Source organism: Oncorhynchus masou, chromosome 3 (genome assembly GCF_036934945.1).
Source record: "Oncorhynchus masou masou isolate Uvic2021 chromosome 3, UVic_Omas_1.1, whole genome shotgun sequence".
In the NCBI taxonomy this organism is placed as follows: domain Eukaryota; kingdom Metazoa; phylum Chordata; class Actinopteri; order Salmoniformes; family Salmonidae; genus Oncorhynchus; species Oncorhynchus masou.
In genome coordinates this window covers 15,390,788-15,412,742 of record NC_088214.1, presented here as the reverse complement: position 1 = coordinate 15,412,742, position 21,955 = coordinate 15,390,788, and the positions used below count along the sequence as shown (strand labels likewise).

The 21,955-nt window shown below is 44.4% G+C and overlaps 1 protein-coding gene across 2 annotated transcripts in view; it reads left to right on the top strand.

The window, feature by feature from the left end:
* LOC135510981 (ephrin type-A receptor 3-like) overlaps positions 1-21,955 on the top strand; it is a 209,480-nt gene that overhangs the window by 84,060 nt on the left and 103,465 nt on the right. For both annotated transcript variants that reach the window (XM_064932384.1, XM_064932376.1), the window contains exon 6: positions 12,818-12,973. In XM_064932384.1, coding sequence (XP_064788456.1) covers positions 12,818-12,973 — 156 coding nt within the window. The remainder of the gene's footprint in view (positions 1-12,817; positions 12,974-21,955) is intronic.

Here is a 21,955-nt window from a genome sequence, read left to right as displayed (position 1 = left end):
TCTGCACCGCACCACTCAGAGTGATCCAGTCTGCACCGCACCACTCAGAGTGATCTAGTCTGTACCGCACCACTCAGAGTGATTCAGTCTGCACCACACCACTCAGAGTGATCCAGTCTGCACCGCACCACTCAGAGTGATCCAGTCTGCACCACACCACTCAGAGTGATCTAGTCTGCACCGTACCACTCAGAGTGAATCAGTCTGCACCGCACCACTCAGAGTGATTCAGTCTACACCGCACCACTCAGAGTGATCCAGTCTGCACCGCACCACTCAGAGTGATCTAGTCTGCACCGCACCACTCAGAGTGATCTAGTCTGCACCGCACCACTCAGAGTGATCTAGTCTGCACCGCACCACTCAGAGTGATTCAGTCTGCACCGCACCACTCAGAGTGATCCAGTCTGCACCGCACCACTCAGAGTGATCTATTCTGTACCGCACCACTCAGAGTGATTCAGTCTGCACCGCACCACTCAGAGTGATTCAGTCTGCACCGCACCACTCAGAGTGATCCAGTCTGCACCGCACCACTCAGAGTGATCTAGTCTGCACCGCACCACTCAGAGTGATCCAGTCTGCACCGCACCACTCAGAGTGATCTATTCTGTACCGCACCACTCAGAGTGATTCAATCTGCACCGCACCACTCAGAGTGATCTAGTCTGCACCGCACCACTCAGAGTGATCCAGTCTGTACCGCACCACTCAGAGTGATCTAGTCTGTACCGCACCACTCAGAGTGATTCAGTCTGCACCGCACCACTCAGGGTGATTCAGTCTGCACCGCACCACTCAGAGTGATCTAGTCTGCACCGCACCACTCAGAGTGATCTAGTCTGCACCGCACCACTCAGAGTGATTCAGTCTGCACCGCACCACTCAGAGTGATCTAGTCTGCACCGCACCACTCAGAGTGATCTAGTCTGCACCGCACCACTCAGAGTGATCCAGTCTGTACCGCACCACTCAGAGTGATCTAGTCTGTACCGCACCACTCAGAGTGATTCAGTCTGCACCGCACCACTCAGGGTGATTCAGTCTGCACCGCACCACTCAGAGTGATCTAGTCTGCACCGCACCACTCAGAGTGATCTAGTCTGCAACGCACCACTCAGAGTGATTCAGTCTGCACCGCACCACTCAGAGTGATCTAGTCTGCACCGCACCACTCAGAGTGATCTAGTCTGCACCGCACCACTCAGAGTGATTCAGTCTGCACCACACCACTCAGTGATCCAGTCTGCACCGCACCACTCAGAGTGATCCAGTATGCACCGCACCACTCAGAGTGATCTAGTCTGCACCGCACCACTCAGAGTGATCCAGTCTGCACCGCACCACTCAGAGTGATCCAGTCTGCACCACACCACTCAGAGTGATCCAGTCTGCACCGCACCACTCAGAGTGATTCAGTCTGCACCACACCACTCAGTGATCCAGTCTGCACCGCACCACTCAGAGTGATCCAGTCTGCACCGCACCACTCAGAGTGATCTAGTCTGCACCGCACCACTCAGAGTGATCCAGTCTGCACCGCACCACTCAGAGTGATCCAGTCTGCACCGCACCACTCAGAGTGATCCAGTCTGCACCGCACCACTCAGAGTGATTCAGGACTAATCTCTAACAGCATAAAGTAAAAAGGCAGCAACGTTTTCCCACCTGCATCTTCATTCTGAATGTCCCCATTTGCCCCCCAGCAAAATGTGCCTATATTCAGGATATTGGTTATAAGTGTATTTCACATCTGAGTATAATACTTGTATGGATGGATGTCAACCCCAACACATGTTCATGTCATCTTCATCAATCAACTGCATCACAGTTAAACGTTTTTTGACTACCACCACCGATGTCTGTATGCTAGCTATGCTACCAGCTTATACGAATGAGAGTTAGCATTTAGCAGTCACTTTTTGTAAACCTGAAAAGGGACAACTTCTAAATGTTATGCAACGAAAACAGCCAAATATCTCCAAATCAGATTTTAGTTACCACTTTGTGGGCCTGTTACAATACGTTAATCATGACTGATTTGACAATATCCACTTTGTTCGTTCAGATTTGTTGAATGTCTGCCTATCCAGTGTCCTTCCATCCCCACGGTCTGCATTCCATTTACCTCTTTATTTCTTCTATCCCCATTACCTCCCGATCCCTTTCCAGGAGTTCAAAGTCATTTTAGTGTCTTTGAAATCCCTACACGAGGTATCATAACAATGTTTTTTATTTGTGAACTTGTTCTGATAGCCTTTCGTCAAAGTTCTCCATGTTTGTGGTCAAGGAAGTTTTCAAGGAAGTGAGTTTGTGTTTATACAGGATGCACCGCCCCCACCTACTGTCAACCAAGCCTCGGGAGGCACCACACTTGCGTCACACCCTCCGCACAGAGCCTCCAGACTGCATTTCCTGATCAAGCATGGGCTTTTACGCCCATCCACCATTCACAATGCCCCACAAACCCAAGCCTCCTTGATAGTCGCTCACTGTGGCCCCCTAGTGGCGGGTTTTGGAGGTATCTCCCGACGACCTTAGGACATGGCTCCTGAGTGGCGCAGTGGTCTGCATCTCAGTGCTAGAGGTGTCACTACAGACCCTGGTTTGATTCCAGGCTGCATCACAACTGGTCGTGATTTGAAGTCTTATAGGGCGATGCACAATTGGCCCAGCATCGTCTGGGTTTGGTTGGTGTAGGCTGTCCTTGTAAATAAGAATTTGATCTAAACTGACTTGCCTAAGATGGACTTTATTCTCTCTGTCTCTTTCTAACTCACACACATACATACACACAAACAGTGTACATTTTTTTCTGTTTTTAGACTGGTCTCTGTAGGAATGTGTGAAATTAGTCTGTAATCAGCTAAGGTTACTCCACGGGAAGTGTGTATGTGTGTGTGTGTGTGTTGAGTGAGTGTGTATTTGTTTGTTTGTCTTAAATTGTACTGAAACAGAGACTCCCAGATTGTCTCCCTCTCCTCTCCAATTATTTTTCTGTTTTATTTTTTTCCCACTCTATTTCTCTCTCTCATGTCCAAGGAGTGTGTGTGTGCCGCTGTCAGTGTGAAATAGAATCAATATTTGTGCAGGAGTTCTGGCGAAGGTCAGGGTCAATGTATGACAGACAGTGAGACACACACACACATACACACACATACACACACATACACACATGTGGAGGTCAGACTGGAATAACAATCACGTAGATTCACCCTGAAGGCTCAGTGTGGTGTGTGTGTGTGTCTGGTGCTAAGCTTCATCGGTCCCCTTGACCACCCTTAGTAATTGAACACCATCCAGGGGACTGAGAGAACATCTGAGCAGGGCAGTGTGTTCATGTGTTTCATGTACTTCTGATCTGACAGACTGTGTCACTCTGCATGTGCTACTACACTGTGTGTAGTATGGAATCCTAGAACTAGGTCTACATGTCTGCATATACAAATCATGTCAGAATGTGTGGGGAACTGTGTGTAACAGCATGGCACCAGTTTGACCTCGGAGGTCAGGGGTGAGGGATTAGAGGTCAGGCTAGTTTTGTCCGCCTGTCTCCTTAGCTCTAACTAAAGATTGTAACAATCTATTTGAGGGATCATTGTATATTTTTAGAGGTCCCTCTGGATGACATTTTTCCTCGCACATTGTTGCCCCTTCCTTTTCTCTCTATCTTCTGTCTCAAATTCTTCTTTCTATTTCTGTCTCTCTCTCTCTCTCACAACCACACAGACACACACTTGTTCTGTTCCGCTGCGTTGAGCCTGAGGCGGGATAGAGGGTGGAGGGTAGAGGGGCCGAGGGGCTAAGGGAGGAGGGGTGAGTGTATTTGGGAGGATTAGATATGGTGGGTTGGTTATTAGCATCCTAACTCCTCAGATTAAGGACTAGAGATTAGGATGGAGAGAGAGAGACGGGCTGGAGTAACTCACCATACTGACGACTCTATTCCAACCAGACAGAATGATGAAATATACTTACATCTCAACCACACCTTATACCACACAGACACAGAACAGTAGTGGTAGTAGTGGTAGTGCAACGTATTGTGATATGTCACCATGGTAGTGATGTGATATGTCACCATGTATTTATGTGTCTGTACTGTGTAATAAACTGACCCATCTGTTCTCAGACAGTTGTTTATCCAACAACCTGAGTGCATGTTAAGCCACGGAAGACTTGTTTCTTTCACTCACTCACTCACTCACTCACTCACTCACTCACTCACTCACTCACTCACACACACACACACACACACACACACACACACACACACACACACACACACACACACACACACACACACACACACACACACACACACACACACACACACACACACACACACACACTTTTAGACCTGTCAAATGCAATCTCTTCAGATTTCTCCTCTGATGCTTGATGTATACATTTTTAAATGGGTAAGCCTGAACAAGTGCCAGTATAGCCCACACGTGGGTTTAACACACACACACGTGATGTCCATACACACACATACACACACTGCTCTATGATCCGAGTAATCTGAGGGAGCAGTGTGGTACTCGAGGGGGGCTGAGAAGTGGCTCCATCTTGAAAGCATGTTGCCATGGTGATCATGGTGCTCAACTGCCTGGGCCAGAGAGATTTTTCAGCAATTTCCCTTTCTGGAGTGCTACACACACACAATGAAAAAACACACATTCACATTGAAGAGAAACATTATAGAAAATGAAGGGAAGGAGAAAAGTAAGACTGAGAGAAAATACCTGAAGCTAGTCGAGGCCATTTATTGGCAGACTGTTAAAAGGCTGTTGTAAGTGTGAATGAGATTAACATTTTAATGATACACTACGAGTTAGATGCCTGTGTGTCTGTTTACTGATGACTGTCTGTGTTGTTTTGAGGGAGAGAGAGAGAGAGAGAGAGAGAGAGAGAGAAGCCTCTCTGAATGAAACCTGTCTTTGGTTCAGTGTGGTGTGATGAATGCCCGATCTGACCAACTTTCAACACGGTTCATAAGCACACATTCCTCGACTGATGTCAAAACCCTGGCTGGCTGGTATGTGGTTAGCCCAGATAGACCTTTACACTGGACTTCATCGGCTTACTCACACAGGAATCGATTACCTACCCTGAAGTGGCACTCTTATTACAACTGGTGTGTTTTCAGATGTAATGGTAAGCTTACGGTTAGGGGTTGAAATCACAGGTGTGGCCAGAAGAAAGTCTTAACAAGGCCAGATGGGGATTTTTTCGGATCTTCGCATGGTGTCTTCAATAGTCTAGCTGTGATCATCATGTGAGCATATACACAAACACACACACACACACACCCACACACACACACACACACACACACACACACACACACACACACACACACACACACACACACACACACACACTGGATCTGAGACAAGCTTCTAACAGAGACTGGATCTGAGACAAGCCTCTTACAGAGACTGGATCTGAGACAAGCCTCTTACAGAGACTGGATCTGAGACAAGCCTTTTAAAGAAACTGGATCTAAGACAAGCTTCTAACAGAGACTGGATCTGAGACAAGCCTCTTACAGAGACTGGATCTGAGACAAGCCTCTGACAGAGACTGGATCTGAGACAAGCCTCTGACAGAAACTGGATCTAAGACAAGCCTCTGACAGAGACTGGATCTGAGACAAGCCTCTGACAGAGACTGGATCTGAGACAAGCCTTTTAAAGAAACTGGATCTGAGACAAGCTTCTAACAGAGACTGGATCTGAGACAAGCCTCTGACAGAGACTGGATCTGAGACAAGCCTTTTAAAGAAACTGGATCTGAGACAAGCTTCTAACAGAGACTGGATCTAAGACAAGCCTTTTACACAGACTGGATCACAGTTAGATCCTCAGTATCTGGTATGAGTGTGTCTCTGATGTTGGATCCTCAGTATCTGATGTGAGTGTGTCTCTGCTGTTAGATCCTCAGTATCTGGTGTGAGTGTGTCTCTGCTGTTAGATCCTCAGTATCTGGTGTGAGTGTGTCTCTGCTGTTAGATCCTCAGTATCTGGTATGAGTGTGTCTCTGATGTTAGATCCTTAATGTCTGGTGTGAGTGTGTCTCTGCTGTTAGATCCTTAATATCTGGTGTGAGTGTGTCTCTGCTGTTAGATCCTCAGTATCTGATGTGAGTGTGTCTCTGCTATTAGATCCTTAATATCTGGTATGAGTGTGTCTCTGCTGTTAGATCCTCAGTATCTGGTATGAATGTGTCTCTGATGTTAGATCCTTAATATCTGATGTGAGTGTGTCTCTGCTGTTAGATCCTTAATATATGGTGTGAGTGTGTCTCTGATGTTAGATCCTCAGTATCTGATGTGAGTGTGTCTCTGCTGTTAGATCCTTAATATCTGGTGTGAGTGTGTATCTGGCTTTTTCACCTGTACCTTGAACATATTTTAGGCAAATCATTAATCATAGCAGAGCTACTGTAAGTCCACAATCCTCAATGGACTTTAACAGTGTGTGTTTGCGTGTGTGTACAGTGGATTGCGAAAGTATTCAGCCCCTTGGCATTTTTCCTATTTTGTTGCCTTACAACCTGGAATAAAAATGCATTTTTAAGGGGGTTGTATCATTTGATATACACAACATGCCTACCACTTTGAAGATGCAAACTATTTTTTATTGTGAAACAAGTAAGAAATAATACAAGAAAACTGAAATATTGAGCGTGCATAACCATTCACCCCCCCAAAGTCAATACTTTGTAGAGCCACCTTTTGCAGCAATTACAGCTGCAAGTCTCTTGGGGTATGTCTCTATAAGCTTGCTACATCTAGCCACTGGGACTTTTGCCCATTCTTCATGACAAAACTGCTCCAGCTCCTTCAAGTTGGATGTGTTCCGCTGGTGTACAGAAATCTTTAAGTCATACCACAGATTCTCAATTGCATTGAGGTCTGGGCTTTGACAAGAACATTCCAAGACATTTAAATGTTTCCCCTTAAAACACTTGAGTGTTGCTTTAGCAGTATGCTTAGGGTCATTGTCCTGCTGGAAGGTGAACCTCCGTCCCAGTCTTAAATCTCTGGAAGACTGAAAGAGGTTTCCCTCAGGAATTTCCCTGTATTTAGCGCCATCCATCATTCCTTAAATTCTGACCAGTTTCCCAGCCCCTGCTGATGAAAAACATCCCCACAGCATGATGCTGCCAGCAACATGCTTCACTGTGGGGATGATGTTCTCGGGCTGATGAGAGGTGTTGGGTTTGTGCCAGACACAACGTTTTCCTTGATGGCCAAAAATCTCAATGTTAGTCTCATCTGACCAGAGTACCTTCTTCCATATGTTTGGGGAGTCTCCCACATGCCTTTTGGTGAACACCAAATGTGTTTGCTTCTTTTATTTCTTTAAGCAATGGCTTTTTTATGTCCACTCTTTACGTAAAGCCTAGCTCTGTGGAGTGTACAGCTTAACCTCTAGCGTCGAGCAATCCCGTATCCGGGAGCGTAATCATAGCCTCAAGCTCATTAGCATAACACAACGTTAACTATTCATGAAAATCACAAATTAAATGAAATAAATATATTGGCTCACAAGCTTAGCCTTTTGTTAACAACACTGTCATCTCAGATGTTCAAAATATGCTTTTCAACCATAGCTACACAAGCATTTGTGTAAGAGTATTGATAGCTAGCATAGCATTAAGCCTAGCATTCAGCAGACAACATTTTCACAAAAACAAGAAAAGCATTCAAATAAAATAATTTACCTTTGAAGAACTTCAGATGTTTTCAATGAGGAGACTCTCAGTTAGATAGCAAATGTTCAGTTTTTCCAAAAAGATTATTTGTGTAGGAGAAATCGCTCCGTTTTGTTCATCACGTTTGGCTAAGAAAAAAACCCGAAAATTCAGTCATTACAACGCCAAACTTTTTTCCAAATTAACTCCATAATATCGACAGAAACATGGCAAACATTGTTTAGAATCAATCCTCAAGGTGTTTTTCACATATCTATTCAATGATAAATAATTCATGGCAGTTGCCTTTCTCCTCTGAACCTAATGGAAAAGTGGACGCAGCTGGAGATTGCGCAATGATTTCGACGGAGGACACCAAGCGGACACCTGGTAAATGTAGTTTCTTATGGTCAATCTTCCAATGATATGCCTACAAATACGTCACAATGCTGTGGACACCTTGGGGAAACTACAGAAAGTGTAGGCTCATTCCTGGCACATTCACAGCAATATAAGGAGACATTGGAACACAGCGCATTCAAAATCTGGGGCATTTCCTGTATGAAATTTCATCTTGGTTTTGCCTGTAGCATTAGTTCTGTGGCACTCACAGACAATATCTTTGCAGTTTTGGAAACGTGTTTTCTTTCCAAAGTTGTCAATTATATGCATAGTCGAGCATCTTTTCGTGACAAAATATCTTGTTTAAAACGGGAATGTTTTTTTATCCAAAAATTAAAAGAGCGCCCCCTATATCGAAGAAGTTAAAGTGGTCCTATGGACAGATACTTCAGTCTCCGCTCTCGAGCTTTGCAGCTCCTTCAGGGTTATTTTTGGTATCTTTGTTGCCTCTCTGATTAATGCCCTCCTTGCCTGGTCCGTGAGTTTTGGTGGGTGGCCCTCTCTTGGCAGGTTTGTTGTGGTGGATGGATTTAATGGATTTAATGGTGCTCTGTGGGACGTTCAAAGTTTCAGACATTTTTTTAAACCCAACCCTGATCTGTACTTCTGCACAACTCTGTCCCTGACCTGTTTGAAGAGCTCCTTGGTCTTCATAGTGCCGCTTGCTTGATGGTGCCCCTTGCTTAGTGGTGTTGCAGACTCTGGGGCCTTTCAGAACAGGTGTATATGTACTGAGATCATGTGACATTTAGATTGCACACAGGTGGACTTTATTTAACTAATTATGTGACTTCTGAAGGTAATTGGTTGCACCAGATCTTATTTAGTGGCTTCATAAATATGTTTTACTGTTGTTCTTTGATTAATTTGATTAATTTAACCTCACCAATTTTGACAATTTTGTGTATGTCCATTACATTAAATCAAAATAAAAATCAATTTAAATTACAGGTTGTAAGGCAACAAAGTAGGAAAAATGCTAAGGGGGGTGAATACTTTTGCAGGGCACTGTATGTGTGTGTGTGCCAGAGAGAGAACTCTCTAGGGTCCCTTTCTCTCCTTCCTCTGTCTTCCCTGTTAGATCTTGGCTCATATAACTAGGTGTGTGTGTGTGTGCGTGTGTGTGTGTGTGTGTGTGTGTGTGTGTGTGTGTGTGTGTGTGTGTGTGTGTGTGTGTGTGTGTGTGTGTGTGTGTGTGTGTGTGTGTGTGTGTGTGTGTGTGTGTGTGTGTGTGTGTGTGTGTGTGTGTGTGCGTGTGTGTGTGTGTGCGCGTGCGTGTGTGTGTGTGTGTGTGTGTCCTGTCAGCTGTTGGCTAGGCTGCGGACCGGCATGGAAAAGAGGCTTTTCTCCTGGGACATTTTTCTTCCGGAGTGTTCTGGTTCTGGAACAGGGACACAAAGGACCTCAAAGCTGCTGCAGACAGACAGATAGATAGACAGACAGAGACAGACAGGGGGCCTCGTGCCAGCCCTGGCGTCCTTACAGTTGCCTGATCAAAACCACCTTGCCGTACCACTGAGGCTGTGTAGACTAAAACCACTCTACTCTGCACTGACGTGTGTGTGAGTTTGTGTGTGGGCTTTTTATTTGCCAGAGAAGATTGGGCCACGGTCCCTTCTGTGCTCCCGTTTCTCTGACGGAAAAAGACACACACTTGTACACACAGGCAGTGCTAAGGTCCATATGGGACTATACTAGTGGACTTAGCTCCCCTAAGATTCATTATTTTCCTAAATATGGCCAAAATACAGCTGGATAAGCCAGAGAGACTACATGAATGAACATTAGTGATTTAATAAGAGAGGGTAGAAGAGACTAAATTAATGAACATTAGTGATTTAATAAGATAGAGTAGAAGGGACATGTAAACTATGAGTGGTCTCTTTAGGCCTTTTCTCAACATTTTAGTTCTGGCACAAGTCCGTTCTCCTCTCATATCTCTATATTTCTCCCCTCTCTCACTTCTTCAGTTTTTTTCCCTGCTCTCTCTCTCTCTTTCACTCTCCTGTTAATTTTGTTTCTGCTAGGTAAAGTATTTTTAGGTGAGGTTAGTTATCTTGCAGTCTCTTCGCGTGTGTGTTTGAGTGAATTAATGGTCACATTTGATGTGAATGTGCCTTCTTTTTGTTTGCATTGAGAGGCATTGGTAGCTCAGTTCCTACTATTCCCTGAGCTGCAGCTCACTCGGTGATTGTCTGTGTGTGTGTGTGTGTGTGTGTGTGTGTGTGTGTGTGTGTGTGTGTGTGTGTGTGTGTGTGTGTGTGTGTGTGTGTGTGTGTGTGTGTGTGTGTGTGTGTAAGGTAATTTACGGCAGTGCCAAGGCGAACGACTCGTTGCTTGATTAAATCCATGACCTTCAGCACCGACACACGCAATCAACACACACTCAACACACACACACGCTCGTCACACGCAATCAGAACCCAAAGGAATCCATCATGGCATTGATCCGTCTGCAGACACAAAGCATCTATGGAATTGCGTTTCCAACACCCTCAATCTCCAGACTGTGGATAGGACATGTTCTCTTCAGAGGAGAATAATCACCCCATAATAATCACCCCATTCGGAAAGTATTCAGACCCCTTGACTTTTTCCACGTTTTGTTACATTACAGCCTTATTCAAAAATGAATTAAATCGTTTTTTGCCCTCATCAATCTACATACAATACCACGTAATGACAAAGCAAAAACAGGTTTTTAGACATTTTTGCAAATGTATAAAAATAAATATAACTGAAATATTTACATAAGTATTCAGTCCCTTTACTCAGTACTTTGTTGAAACACCTTTGACAGCGATTTCAGCCTTGAGTCTTCTTGGGTATAATGCTACGAGCTTGGCACACCTGTTTTTGGGCAGTTTCTCCCGTTTGTCGCTGCACAGACATTTTCAGGTCTCTCCAGAGATGTTCGATTGAGTTCAAGTACATGCTCTGGCTGGGCCACTCAAGGACATTCAGAGACTTATCCCGAAGCCACTCCTGCATTGTCTTGGCTATGTGCTTAGAGTCATTATCCTGTTGGGAGGTGAGCTTTCGCCCCAGTCAAGTCATGAGTTCTCTGGAGCAGGTTTTCATCAAGGATCTCTGTACTTTGCTCAGTTCATCTTTCCCTCATCCTGACTAGCCTCCCAGTCCCTGCCACTGAAAAACATCCCTACAGCATGTTGCTGCCACAATTATGCTTCACTGTAGGGGTGGTGCCAGGTTTCCTCCAGATGTGACACTTGGCATTCAGGCCAAAGAGTTCCATCTTGGTTTCATCAGACCAGAGAATCTTGTTTCTCGTGGTCTGAGAGTCCTTTAGGTGCCTTTTGGCAAATTCCAAACTGGCTATCATGTGCCTTTTCCTTAGGAGGGGCTTCATTCTGGCCACTCTACCATAAAGGCCTGATTGGTGGAGTGCTGCAGAGATGTTTGTCCTTCTGGAAGGTTCTCTCATCTCCACAGAGGAACTCTGGAGCTCTGGCAGAGTGACCATCGGGTACTTAGTCACCTCCCAGACCAAGGACCTTCTCCCCGATTTCTAAGTTTGGCCGGGCGACCAGCTCTAGGAAGAGTGTTGGGGGTTCCAAACTTCTTCCATTTAAAAATGATGGAGGCCACTGTGTTCTTGGGGACCTTCAATGCTGCAGACATTTTTTGGTACCCTTCCGCAGATCTGTGCCTTGACATAATCCTGTCTTGGAACTCTACAGATAATTATTTCAACCTCATGGCTTGGTTTTTGCTCTGACATGGACTGTCAACTGTGGGACCTTATAAAAACAGATGTGCACCTTTCCAAATCATGTCCAATCAATTGCATTTACCACAGGCGGACTCCAATCAAGTTGTAGAAACATCTCAAGGATGATCAACGGAAACAGAATACACCTGAGCACAATTTCAAGTCTAGTTTTACACCACCTTCAGTAGTGTTACAGCACCTTCAGTAGTGTTACAGCACCTTCAGTAGTGTTACAGCACCTTCAGTAGTGTTACAGCACCTTCAGTAGTGTTACAGCACCTCCAGTAGTGTTACAGCACCTTCAGTAGTGTTGCAGCACCTTCATTAGTGGTACAGCACATTCAGTAGTGTTACAGCACCTCCAGTAATGTTACAGCACCTTCAGTAGTGTTGCAGCACCTTCATTAGTGTTACAGCACATTCAGTAGTGTTACAGCACCTTCAGTAGTGTTACAGCACCTTCATTAGTGTTACAGCACCTTCAGTAGTGTTACAGCACCTTCAGTAGTGTTACAGCACCTGCAGTAGTGTTTTAGCACCTTCAGTAGTGTTACAGCATCTTCAGTAGTGTTATAGCACCTTCAGTAGTGGTACAGCACCTTCAGTAGTGTTACATTACCTTCAGTAGTGTTACAGCACCTTCAGTAGTGTTACTGCACCTTCAGTAGTGTGTTAGCACCTTCAGTAGTGTTACAGCAACTTCAGTAGTGTTATAGCACCTTCAGTAGTGGTACACCACCTTCAGTAGTGTTAAATTACCTTCAGTAGTGTTACAGCACCTTCAGTAGTGTTTCATTTGTAACCCTTTTTTACACACTTCAGGTTGTAGACCCCATAGAAAAATAGAAATATAGAAATCAAATTATCTTTGTCTTATTTGTAACCTTGTGTTTTCCAGTTCCCTCCTCTGTCTTACCTTGTAGACCATGTGTGGCGGCAGATTACTAAGCCTGTGTTTTCTTGTTTACCTCTCTCCAGCGTGCAGACCAGGCTCCTACAAGGCCTCAGCGACCGACGCCTACTGCACAAAATGCCCGCCACATAGCTCCTCCCACCTGGAGAGAGCCTCCGAGTGTGTGTGTGAGAAAGGCTTCCACCGCGCAGAGACGGACCCACGCTCCATGGCTTGCACACGTGAGTAACACACACACACACACACAAGAACACACATGCACACTCACTTTGACACACTTGTAGACAAGCACTTCCACAAAACATCAGTTGAGTCCTTTGTCATTTCGTCTTCTTTGACATAGAGCCATAGAACCAACTGTGAAGCTCAAGAGAGCTCTTTATAATCATACCTGACTCACCACCTGAATACAGTCTTATGTAGCAAAATGTAAAATGGTGTTTTTTACATTGGATGAAAGTAGAGACTCAGAGCTACAAAAATGTATATTATACACTGCATAGCATCGCTGATTCGGTGAGCGAGTTTAGTAGCAAGTGCATCTGTGATGTTTAACCCACAGCGACTATTAAAACATTCCCAGACAAGAAACCGTGGATTGATGGCAGCATTCGGGCAAAACTGAAAGCGCGAACCACTGCTTTTAATCAGGGCAAGGCAACCGGAAACATCACCGAATACAAACAGTGTAGCTATTCCCTCCGCAAGGCAATCAAACAAGCTAAGCGTCAGTATAGAGACAAAGTAGAGTCGAAATTCAATGGCTCAGACACGAGAGGTATGAAGCAGGGTCTACAGTCAATCACGGATTACAAAAAGAAAACCGGCCCTGTTGCGGACCAGGATGTCTTGCTCCCAGACAAACGAAACAACTTCTTTGCTCGCTTTGAGGACAATACAAAGCCACCGACACGGTCCGCTACCAAAGCATGCGGACTCTCCTTCACTGCAGCCAACGTGATAAAATATTTAAACATGTTAAAACCCTCGCAAGGCTGCCGGCCCAGACAGCATCCCTAGCTGCATCCTCAGAGCCCTGCGCAGACCAGCTGGCTGGTGTGTTTACGGACATATTCAATCAATCCTTATCCCAGTCTGCTGTTCCCACATGCTTCAAGAGGGCCACCACTGTTCCTGTTCCCAAGAAAGCTCAGCCCTCTCCTGTACTTCCTGTTCACCCATGACTGCATGGCCATGCACTCCTCCAACTCAATCATCAAGTTTGCAGACGACACTACAGTGGTAGGCTTGATTACAAACAATGACGAGCTGGCTTACAGGGAGGAGGTGAGGGCCCTTGGAGTGTGGTGTCAGGAAAATAACCTCAAACTCAATGTCAACATAACAAAGGAGATGATCATGGACTTCAGGAAACAGCAGAGGGGGCGGCCCGATATCCACATCGACGGGACGGTAGTGGAGAAGGTGGAAAGTTTTAAGTTCCTCGGGGTACACATCACGGACAAACTGAAATGGTCCACCCACTCAGACAGAGAAGCGCAGCAACGCTTCTTCAACCTCAGGAGGCTGAAGAACTTCGGCTTGTCACCAAAAACACTCACAAACTTTTGCAGATGCACAATCGAGAGCATCCTTTCAGGCTGTATCACCACCTGGTACGGAAACTGCTCCGCCCACAACCGTAAGGCTCTCCAGATGGTAGTAAGGTCTGCACAACGCATCACTGGATCACCGGAGGCACACTACCTGCCCTCCAGGGCACCTACACCACCCGATATCATAGGAAGGCCAAAAAGATCATCAAGGACAACAACCACCTGAGCCACTGCCTGCGATGTCAGTACAGGTGCATCAAAGCTGGGACCGAGAGACTGAAATACATCTTCTATCTCAAGGCCATCAGACTGTTAAAACCTGTTATGACTGGGGGCAGTATTGAGAAGCTTGGATGAATAAGTTTCCCAAAGTAAATGGCCTGATCCTCAGTCTCAGTTGCTAATATATGCATATTATTATTACTATCGGATAAAAAAAAACTCTAAAGGTTCTAAAACTGTTTAAATGATGTCCGTGAGTATAACAGAACTCATATGGCAGGCAAAATCCTGAGGATAAATCAAAACAGGAAGTGAGAAATCTGAGCTTGGTATGTATTCAGCACAGTTCCCAATAAAATCCCCTTGATATATTAATGATGTTGCCCTTCCTAGGGGTTCCACTAGATGTCAACCATCTATAGAATTTTGAATTAGACTTCTACTGTGTTGTGGAACTGAATGAGAGCAGAATCTATCAGGTGACTGGCAGTCTGCCATTTTCTGATCACGCTCATTCCTCATGGTATCCGCTTGCGTTCCATTGCTCATCAAGACACTAAGGAATACTCTGGTTCGAACTTTATTGAAGCTATATGTTAAAAACATCCTAATGATTGATTCTGTACTTAGTTTGAAATCTTAGTTTGCTTATTCCGTAAGCAGTAAGTTTTTTTGAATTCATTCACAGCGGTTGCATTAACTTCTTGACGCACCCCATCCCATCCCGTTAGCGGGATCATTTTCATCAACACCCGCAGAATTGCAGTGCGCCAAATTCAAATAAAATTACTAAACATATTTAATTTTCATGAAATCACAAGTGCAATATAGCAAAACACAGCTTAGCTTGTTGTTAATCCACCTGTATTGTCAGATTTTGTAAATATGCTTTACAGCGAAAGCAATCCAAGCATTTGTGTGAGTTTATCGATCACTAGACAAAACATTATGAACACCTAGCACTAAAGTAGCTTGGTCAGAAAATCAGAAAAGCAATAAAATGAATCGCTTACCTTTGATGATCTTCAGATGTTTTCACTCACGAGACTCCCAGTTACACAATAAATGTTCCTTTTTTTCCATAAAGATTGTTTTTATATCCAAAATATCTCCACATGTTTGGCGCGTTATGCTCAGAAATCCACAGGCTCGAGCGGTCACAACATCGCAGACGGAAATTCCAAATAGTATCCGTAATGTCCACAGAAACATGTCAAACGTTTTTATAATCAATCCTCAGGTTGTTTTTAAAATATATAATCGATAATATATCAACCGGTGCTATCGCTTTTTCAATAGGAGAGGGAGAGACAATGGCTGCTCACTCTGTTGCGCAAACAAAACTCATGCGAACACCCAGCTACCCACTGACGCGATGTCTTTCTCTCTCATTTTTCCACTCCTCTCATTTTTCTTAAACCATGTCTAAAGACTGGACACCTTGAGGAAGCGATAGGAATCTGGTTGATATGCCTTTAAATGGAGCAAAGGCAGGCTATGGAACATGGAGCTTTCAAAATAGAAGCCACTTCCTGGTTTGATTTTCCTCAGGTTGTCGCCTGCAATATCAGTTCTGTTATATTCACAGACAATATTTTGACAGTTTTGGAAACTTTAGAGTGTTTTCTATCCCAATCTGACAATTGTATGCATATTCTAGCATCTGGTCCTGAGAAATAGGCGGTTTACTTTGGGAACGTTATTTTTCCAAAAATAAAAATAGTGCCCCCTAGTTTCAAGAGGTTAAAGCGTTTTTCCCTCGTATCTTCTGCTCTCTGCGCCTGACACCACTGTAATTATATGCATATTCTAGTTTCTGGTCCTGAGAAATAGGCAGTTTCAAATGGGTACGTTTTTCATCCAAAATATCTAAATACTGCCCCTACACTTAACAGGTTAAAAATAATTACAATAAAAATACAGGCAATCATTGAGCAGTGAGCACACGCAGAGCAACATAAGACAAGTGTAACGGATGTGAAACGCTAGCTTAGTTAGCGGTGGTGCGCGCTAAATAGTGTTTCAATCGTTGACGTCACTTGCTCTGAGACCTTGAAGTAGTAGTTCCCCTTGCTCTGCAAGCGCCGCGGCTTTTGTGGAGCGATGGGTAACGATGCTTCGAGGGTGACTGTTGTTGATGTGTGCAGAGGGTCCCGGTTCGCACCCGGGTATGGGCGAGGGGACGGTCTAAAGTTATACTGTTACACAAGCAAGATGTAGCATGCAGACAGAGGAACATAGCACAAAAAGCAACAAGACAAAATCCATAGAAGCATCACCTCACCTCACAAGCTACAGACAACATGGAAAGCGGCAATACACAACTTGGGATTATGTTCACAAATCTGATTGGCCTTTATGTCACGGCTGTTGGAAGGAGAGGACCAAAGTGCAGCGTGGTGAGCATACATTTTCTTTATTTAAATCAAAATGACACCAAACAAAACAATAAACACTACAAACACCAACTGTGAAGCTCAAAAGCAAAGTGCTCTAAACAGAGTCAAAATCCCACAAACACAGGTGGGAAAAGGGTACCTAAGTATGGTTCCCAATCAGCGACAACGATAGACAGCTGTCCCTGATTGAGAACCATAACCAGCCAAACACAAAAAAATAGAAAACATAGAACACAAAACATAGAATGCCCACCCCAACTCACGCCCTGACCAAACCAAAATAGAGACATAAAAAGGATCTCTAAGGTCAGGGCGTGACACTTTAGCCATGTCTTCATGTTTTTTGTGAAAGTGTGATAGGTGGTGCAGTTATGTGTGTCTGATGGCAGTGTATTCCAAACATGGGAAGCTCTCACAGAGAAAGCAGATTGACGAAATGTGCTTATTCTTAAGGGAACTATACAGTCACCTCTCATGGCAGACCTTGTGGATCTGCTGCCATATGTTTGGGTTTTCTTTTTAACAAAAGTACTGAGTGGAAAGTCAGGCCTTTTAAGATCTTGAATACAAGACATGCGTCGGGGTATTACACAAGATTTTTCCAACTCAGGAGCTCATACTTTCTGAGGATATAACAGTGATGATGGCTATTGGGCTTCCTATCAAGCACTTTGAGAGCCTGTTTGTAGACAGACTGAATGGGTTTTAACGTTGTACAGCAAGCTTGGGCCCAACTAGTCAAGCAGTATGTTAAGTGGAGGAGTATCATAGATTTGAAGTACAGTTTTGCTACCTCTATATTCAAAACAATTTTGTATAAACTGGAAATTAGCTAGGTCTGAATTACCTTTTTCACATAAAGAGAGGTTAGAATCAAGTATGATGCAAAGGTACTTAAAATCAGATACCACCTGGAGCTTCTCCCCTGACATATAGACATCTGGCTCAGTAGCATCTGAAGCCCTCTTTGTGAAGAACATGCAGACAGTTTTTTTTCACATTGAGATGCAAACACGAGTCACTGAGCCACTTTGTAACCTGGACCATTACAGTAGTGAGTTCTTGTGTAGCTTGTTGTTTGCTCTCTGCATGCTCATATTTCACTGTATCATCTGCATACATTTGAACTTCAGACCCAAAACAAACAGAAGGCAGATCATTAATGTACAGGCTGATCAGGAGGGACCCCGGTATTGACCCTTGGGGCACGCCCCCATCATAGCTTTGAGTGCTTACATATGCTTCTCATATGCTTACAATGATGTTTTGATTCTTGCTTGAAACAGTAACTAAGATTATATTTGGTTGTGATCTTTGCAAAATAACAATTTTGGATGCAGCAGTTGTTAGCTGAATGCTCAATTGATCAAAAGCCATCAAAGAGCCTTTTTACTGGTTGAGGTTTACGTGTTTTTTTATATATAATGCAGCTGATTTTCAATGATGACACAAACATTATATTAAGCAGGACAGTCATACGAGCCTTAAAATCTAATTATAATCCAAAAGTAGTGTGAAATGCACTCACAAGCAACGTGCAAATAGAGGCTTTTTTGCTGGCGTTCTGTAAGAACTCCCCCTCATTCTGTCACCAACTTGTGTGCATCGCCCTTGTACGTCAATTTCATTTTTACTTATTTAATTAACCTTTATTTAACTAGGCAAGTCAGTTAAGAACAAATTCTTATTTACAATGATGGCCTACCCCGGCCAAACCCTATCCCGGACGACCCTGGGCCAATTGTGCACCGCAATATGGGACTACCAATCATGGCCAGTTGTGATACAGCCGGACTCTATCAGATGACACTGATACCATGATTAATTGATACTCTCTGATACTTAGGGATGCTCCTGTATAGGGTCTGTTTCTAAATCTGTCTGTCTGAGTCTACCGGAGATACTGGGCATCGATGGGCACCAACCACAAACCACATCCTGATGCATCTCCTACAGAGAGAGAGCAAGAGAGAGAGGAGAAGAAGAGAGAGAGAGGAGAAGAAGAGAGAGAGGGGAGAAGAAGAGGGAGAGAGAAGAGAGAGGCGGATGGAGGGAGAGAGAAAGGATTATAGAGGGGGTGGATAGAGAGGAGATTGTAGAGGGGGTAGAGAGAGAGAGGATTGTAGAGGGGGGTAGAGAGAGAGAGAGGATTGTAGAGGGGGTAGAGAGAGAGCGGATTGTAGAGGGGGGTAGAGAGAGAGGATTGTAGAGGGGGTAGAGAGAGATAACCACCTAAAAGGAAGCGATTCCCAAACCTTCCACAACAAAGCCATCACCTACAGAGAGATGAACCTAAGCAAGCTGGTCCTGGGGCTCTGTTCACAAACACAAACACACCCTACAGAGCCCCTGGACAGCAGCACAATTAGACCCAACCAAATCATGAGAAAACAAAAAGATAATTACTTGACACATTGGAAAGAATTAACAAAAAAACAGAGCACACTAGAATCCTATTTGGCCCTACACAGAGAGTACACAGCGGCAGAATATCTGACTACTGTGACTCACCCAAAATTAAGGAAAGCTTTGACTATGTACAGACTCAGTGAGCATAGCCTTGCTATTGAGAAAGGCCGCCGTAGGCAGACATGGCTCTCAAGAGAAGACAGGCTATGTGCTCACTGTCCACAAAAATTAGGTGGAAACTGAGCTGCACTTCCTAACCTCCTGCCCAATGTATGACCATATTAGAGAGACATATTTCCCTCAGATTACACAGATCCACAAAGAATTCAAAAACAAATCCAATTTTGAAAAACTCCCATATCTACTGGGTGAAATTCCACAGTATGCCATCACAGCAGCAAGATTTGTGACCTGTTGCCGCAAGAATAGGGCAACCAGTGAAGAACACACACCATTGTAAAAACAACCCATATCTATGCTTATTTATTTTATCTTGTGTCCTTTACCATTTGTACATTGTTAAAACACTGTATATATATATATATAATATGACATGTGTAATGTCTTTATTGTTTTGACACTTCTGCATATGTGATGTTTACTGTTCATTTTTATTGTTTATTTCACTTTATATATTCAATTTATATATTATCTACCTCACTTGCTTTGGCAATGTTAGCACATGTTTCCCATGCCAATAAAGCACTTGAATTGAATTGAGAGGAATGTAGAAGGGGGTAGAGAGAGCGGATTGTAGAGGGGGTAGAGAGAGAGAGAGGATTGTAGAGGGGGTAGAGAGAGAGGATTGTAGAGGGGGTAGAGAGAGAGCAGAATGTAGAGAGGCGTAGAGAGAGAGAGGATTGTAGAGGGGGTAGAGAGAGAGAGGAATGTAGAAGGGGTAGAGAGAGAGCGGTTTGTAGAGGGGGTAGAGAGAGAGAGGATTGTAGAGGGGATAGAGAGAGAGAGGAATATAGAAGGGGGTAGAGAGAGAGCGGTTTGTAGAGGAGGTAGAGAGAGAGAAGATTGTAGAGGGGGTTAGAGAGAGAGAGGATGGTAGAGGGGGGTAGAGAGAGAGCGGAAGACAGTATGAGGCACACACAAGTACACCCAGTCAATCCCAGATCAATCACATTCACACACACACACACACACACACACACACACACACACACACACACACACACACACACACACACACACACACACACACACACCATCACACGCCAGTGCATACACAGGTACATACAGTGCCTTGCGATAGTATTCGGCCCCCTTGAACTTTGCGACCTTTTGACACATTTCAGGCTTCAAACATAAAGATATAAAACTGTATTTTTTGTGAAGAGTCAACAACAAGTGGGACACAATCATGAAGTGGAACGACATTTATTGGATATTTCAACTTTTTTAACAAATCAAAAACTGAAAAATTGGGCGTGCAAAATTATTCAGCCCCCTCTCCTCCAGGCACTGTATGTCTGTCGCTCACTCGATCTTCTGTCTCTCCATTACTGTCTTTCTACATGCTATAATCTCTCTGTCTCTCCATCACTCTCTTTCTACATGCTATAATCTCTCTGTCACTCCATCACTCTCTTTCTACATGCTATAATCTCTCTATCTCTCCATCACTCTCTTTCTACATGCTATAATCTCTCTGTCTCTCCATCACTCTCTTTCTACATGCTATAATCTCCCTGTCTCTCCATCACTCTCTTTCTACATGCTATAATCTCTCTATCTCTCCATCACTCTCTTTCTACATGCTATAATCTCTCTATCTCTCCATCACTCTCTTTCTACATGCTATAATCTCTCTGTCTCTCCATCACTCTCTTTCTACATGCTATAATCTCCCTGTCTCTCCATCACTCTCTTTCTACATGCTATAATCTCTCTATCTCTCCATCACTCTCTTTCTACATGCTATAATCTCTCTGCCTCTCTCTATCTGAGAAGGAGGGGATGAGATGAGCTTGTTTGGGTGGGTGGATTGAAAGGTGAGGACAGGTTAGGATGTGGGAGAGGAGAGGTGTTGAAAGAGTTGAAAAAGGGGTGAGAGAGGAGTGTAAATTACAATATGGAAGAGCTGAGATCAGTAGAGAACACGAAGAAAGGAGAGGAGGAAAGGGGAGATGAGAGGATGTGAGGGGGAAGGGAGAGAGAGAGAGAGAGAGAGAGAGAGGATGCGAGGGGGAAGGGAGAGGAGGATAGGATGTGAGGCGGAAGGGAGAGAGAGAGAGAGGAGAGGATGTGAGGGGGAAGGGAGAGGAACAGGGGAGAGGGGGAAGGGAGAGGAGGATAGGATGTGAGGCGGAAGGGAGAGAGAGAGAGAGAGGAGAGGATGTGAGGGGGAAGGGAGAGGAACTGGGGAGAAGGGCTTGGGAAGGAGGATAGGGGAAAGAGGATGTGAGGGGGACGGGGGAGAGAGAGAGAGAGAGAGAGAGAGGGGGAGATGGATTTGAGGGGGACGGGAGACTTCCATAAAGGCCAGAGGATGTGGAGAGAGAGAGAGAGAGAGATTGTTGTCCTATGGAGAGGAGAGGATGCGAGGGGGAACTTCAGGAGGATAGGATGTGAGGCGGAAGGGAGAGAGAGAGAGAGGAGAGGATCTTGA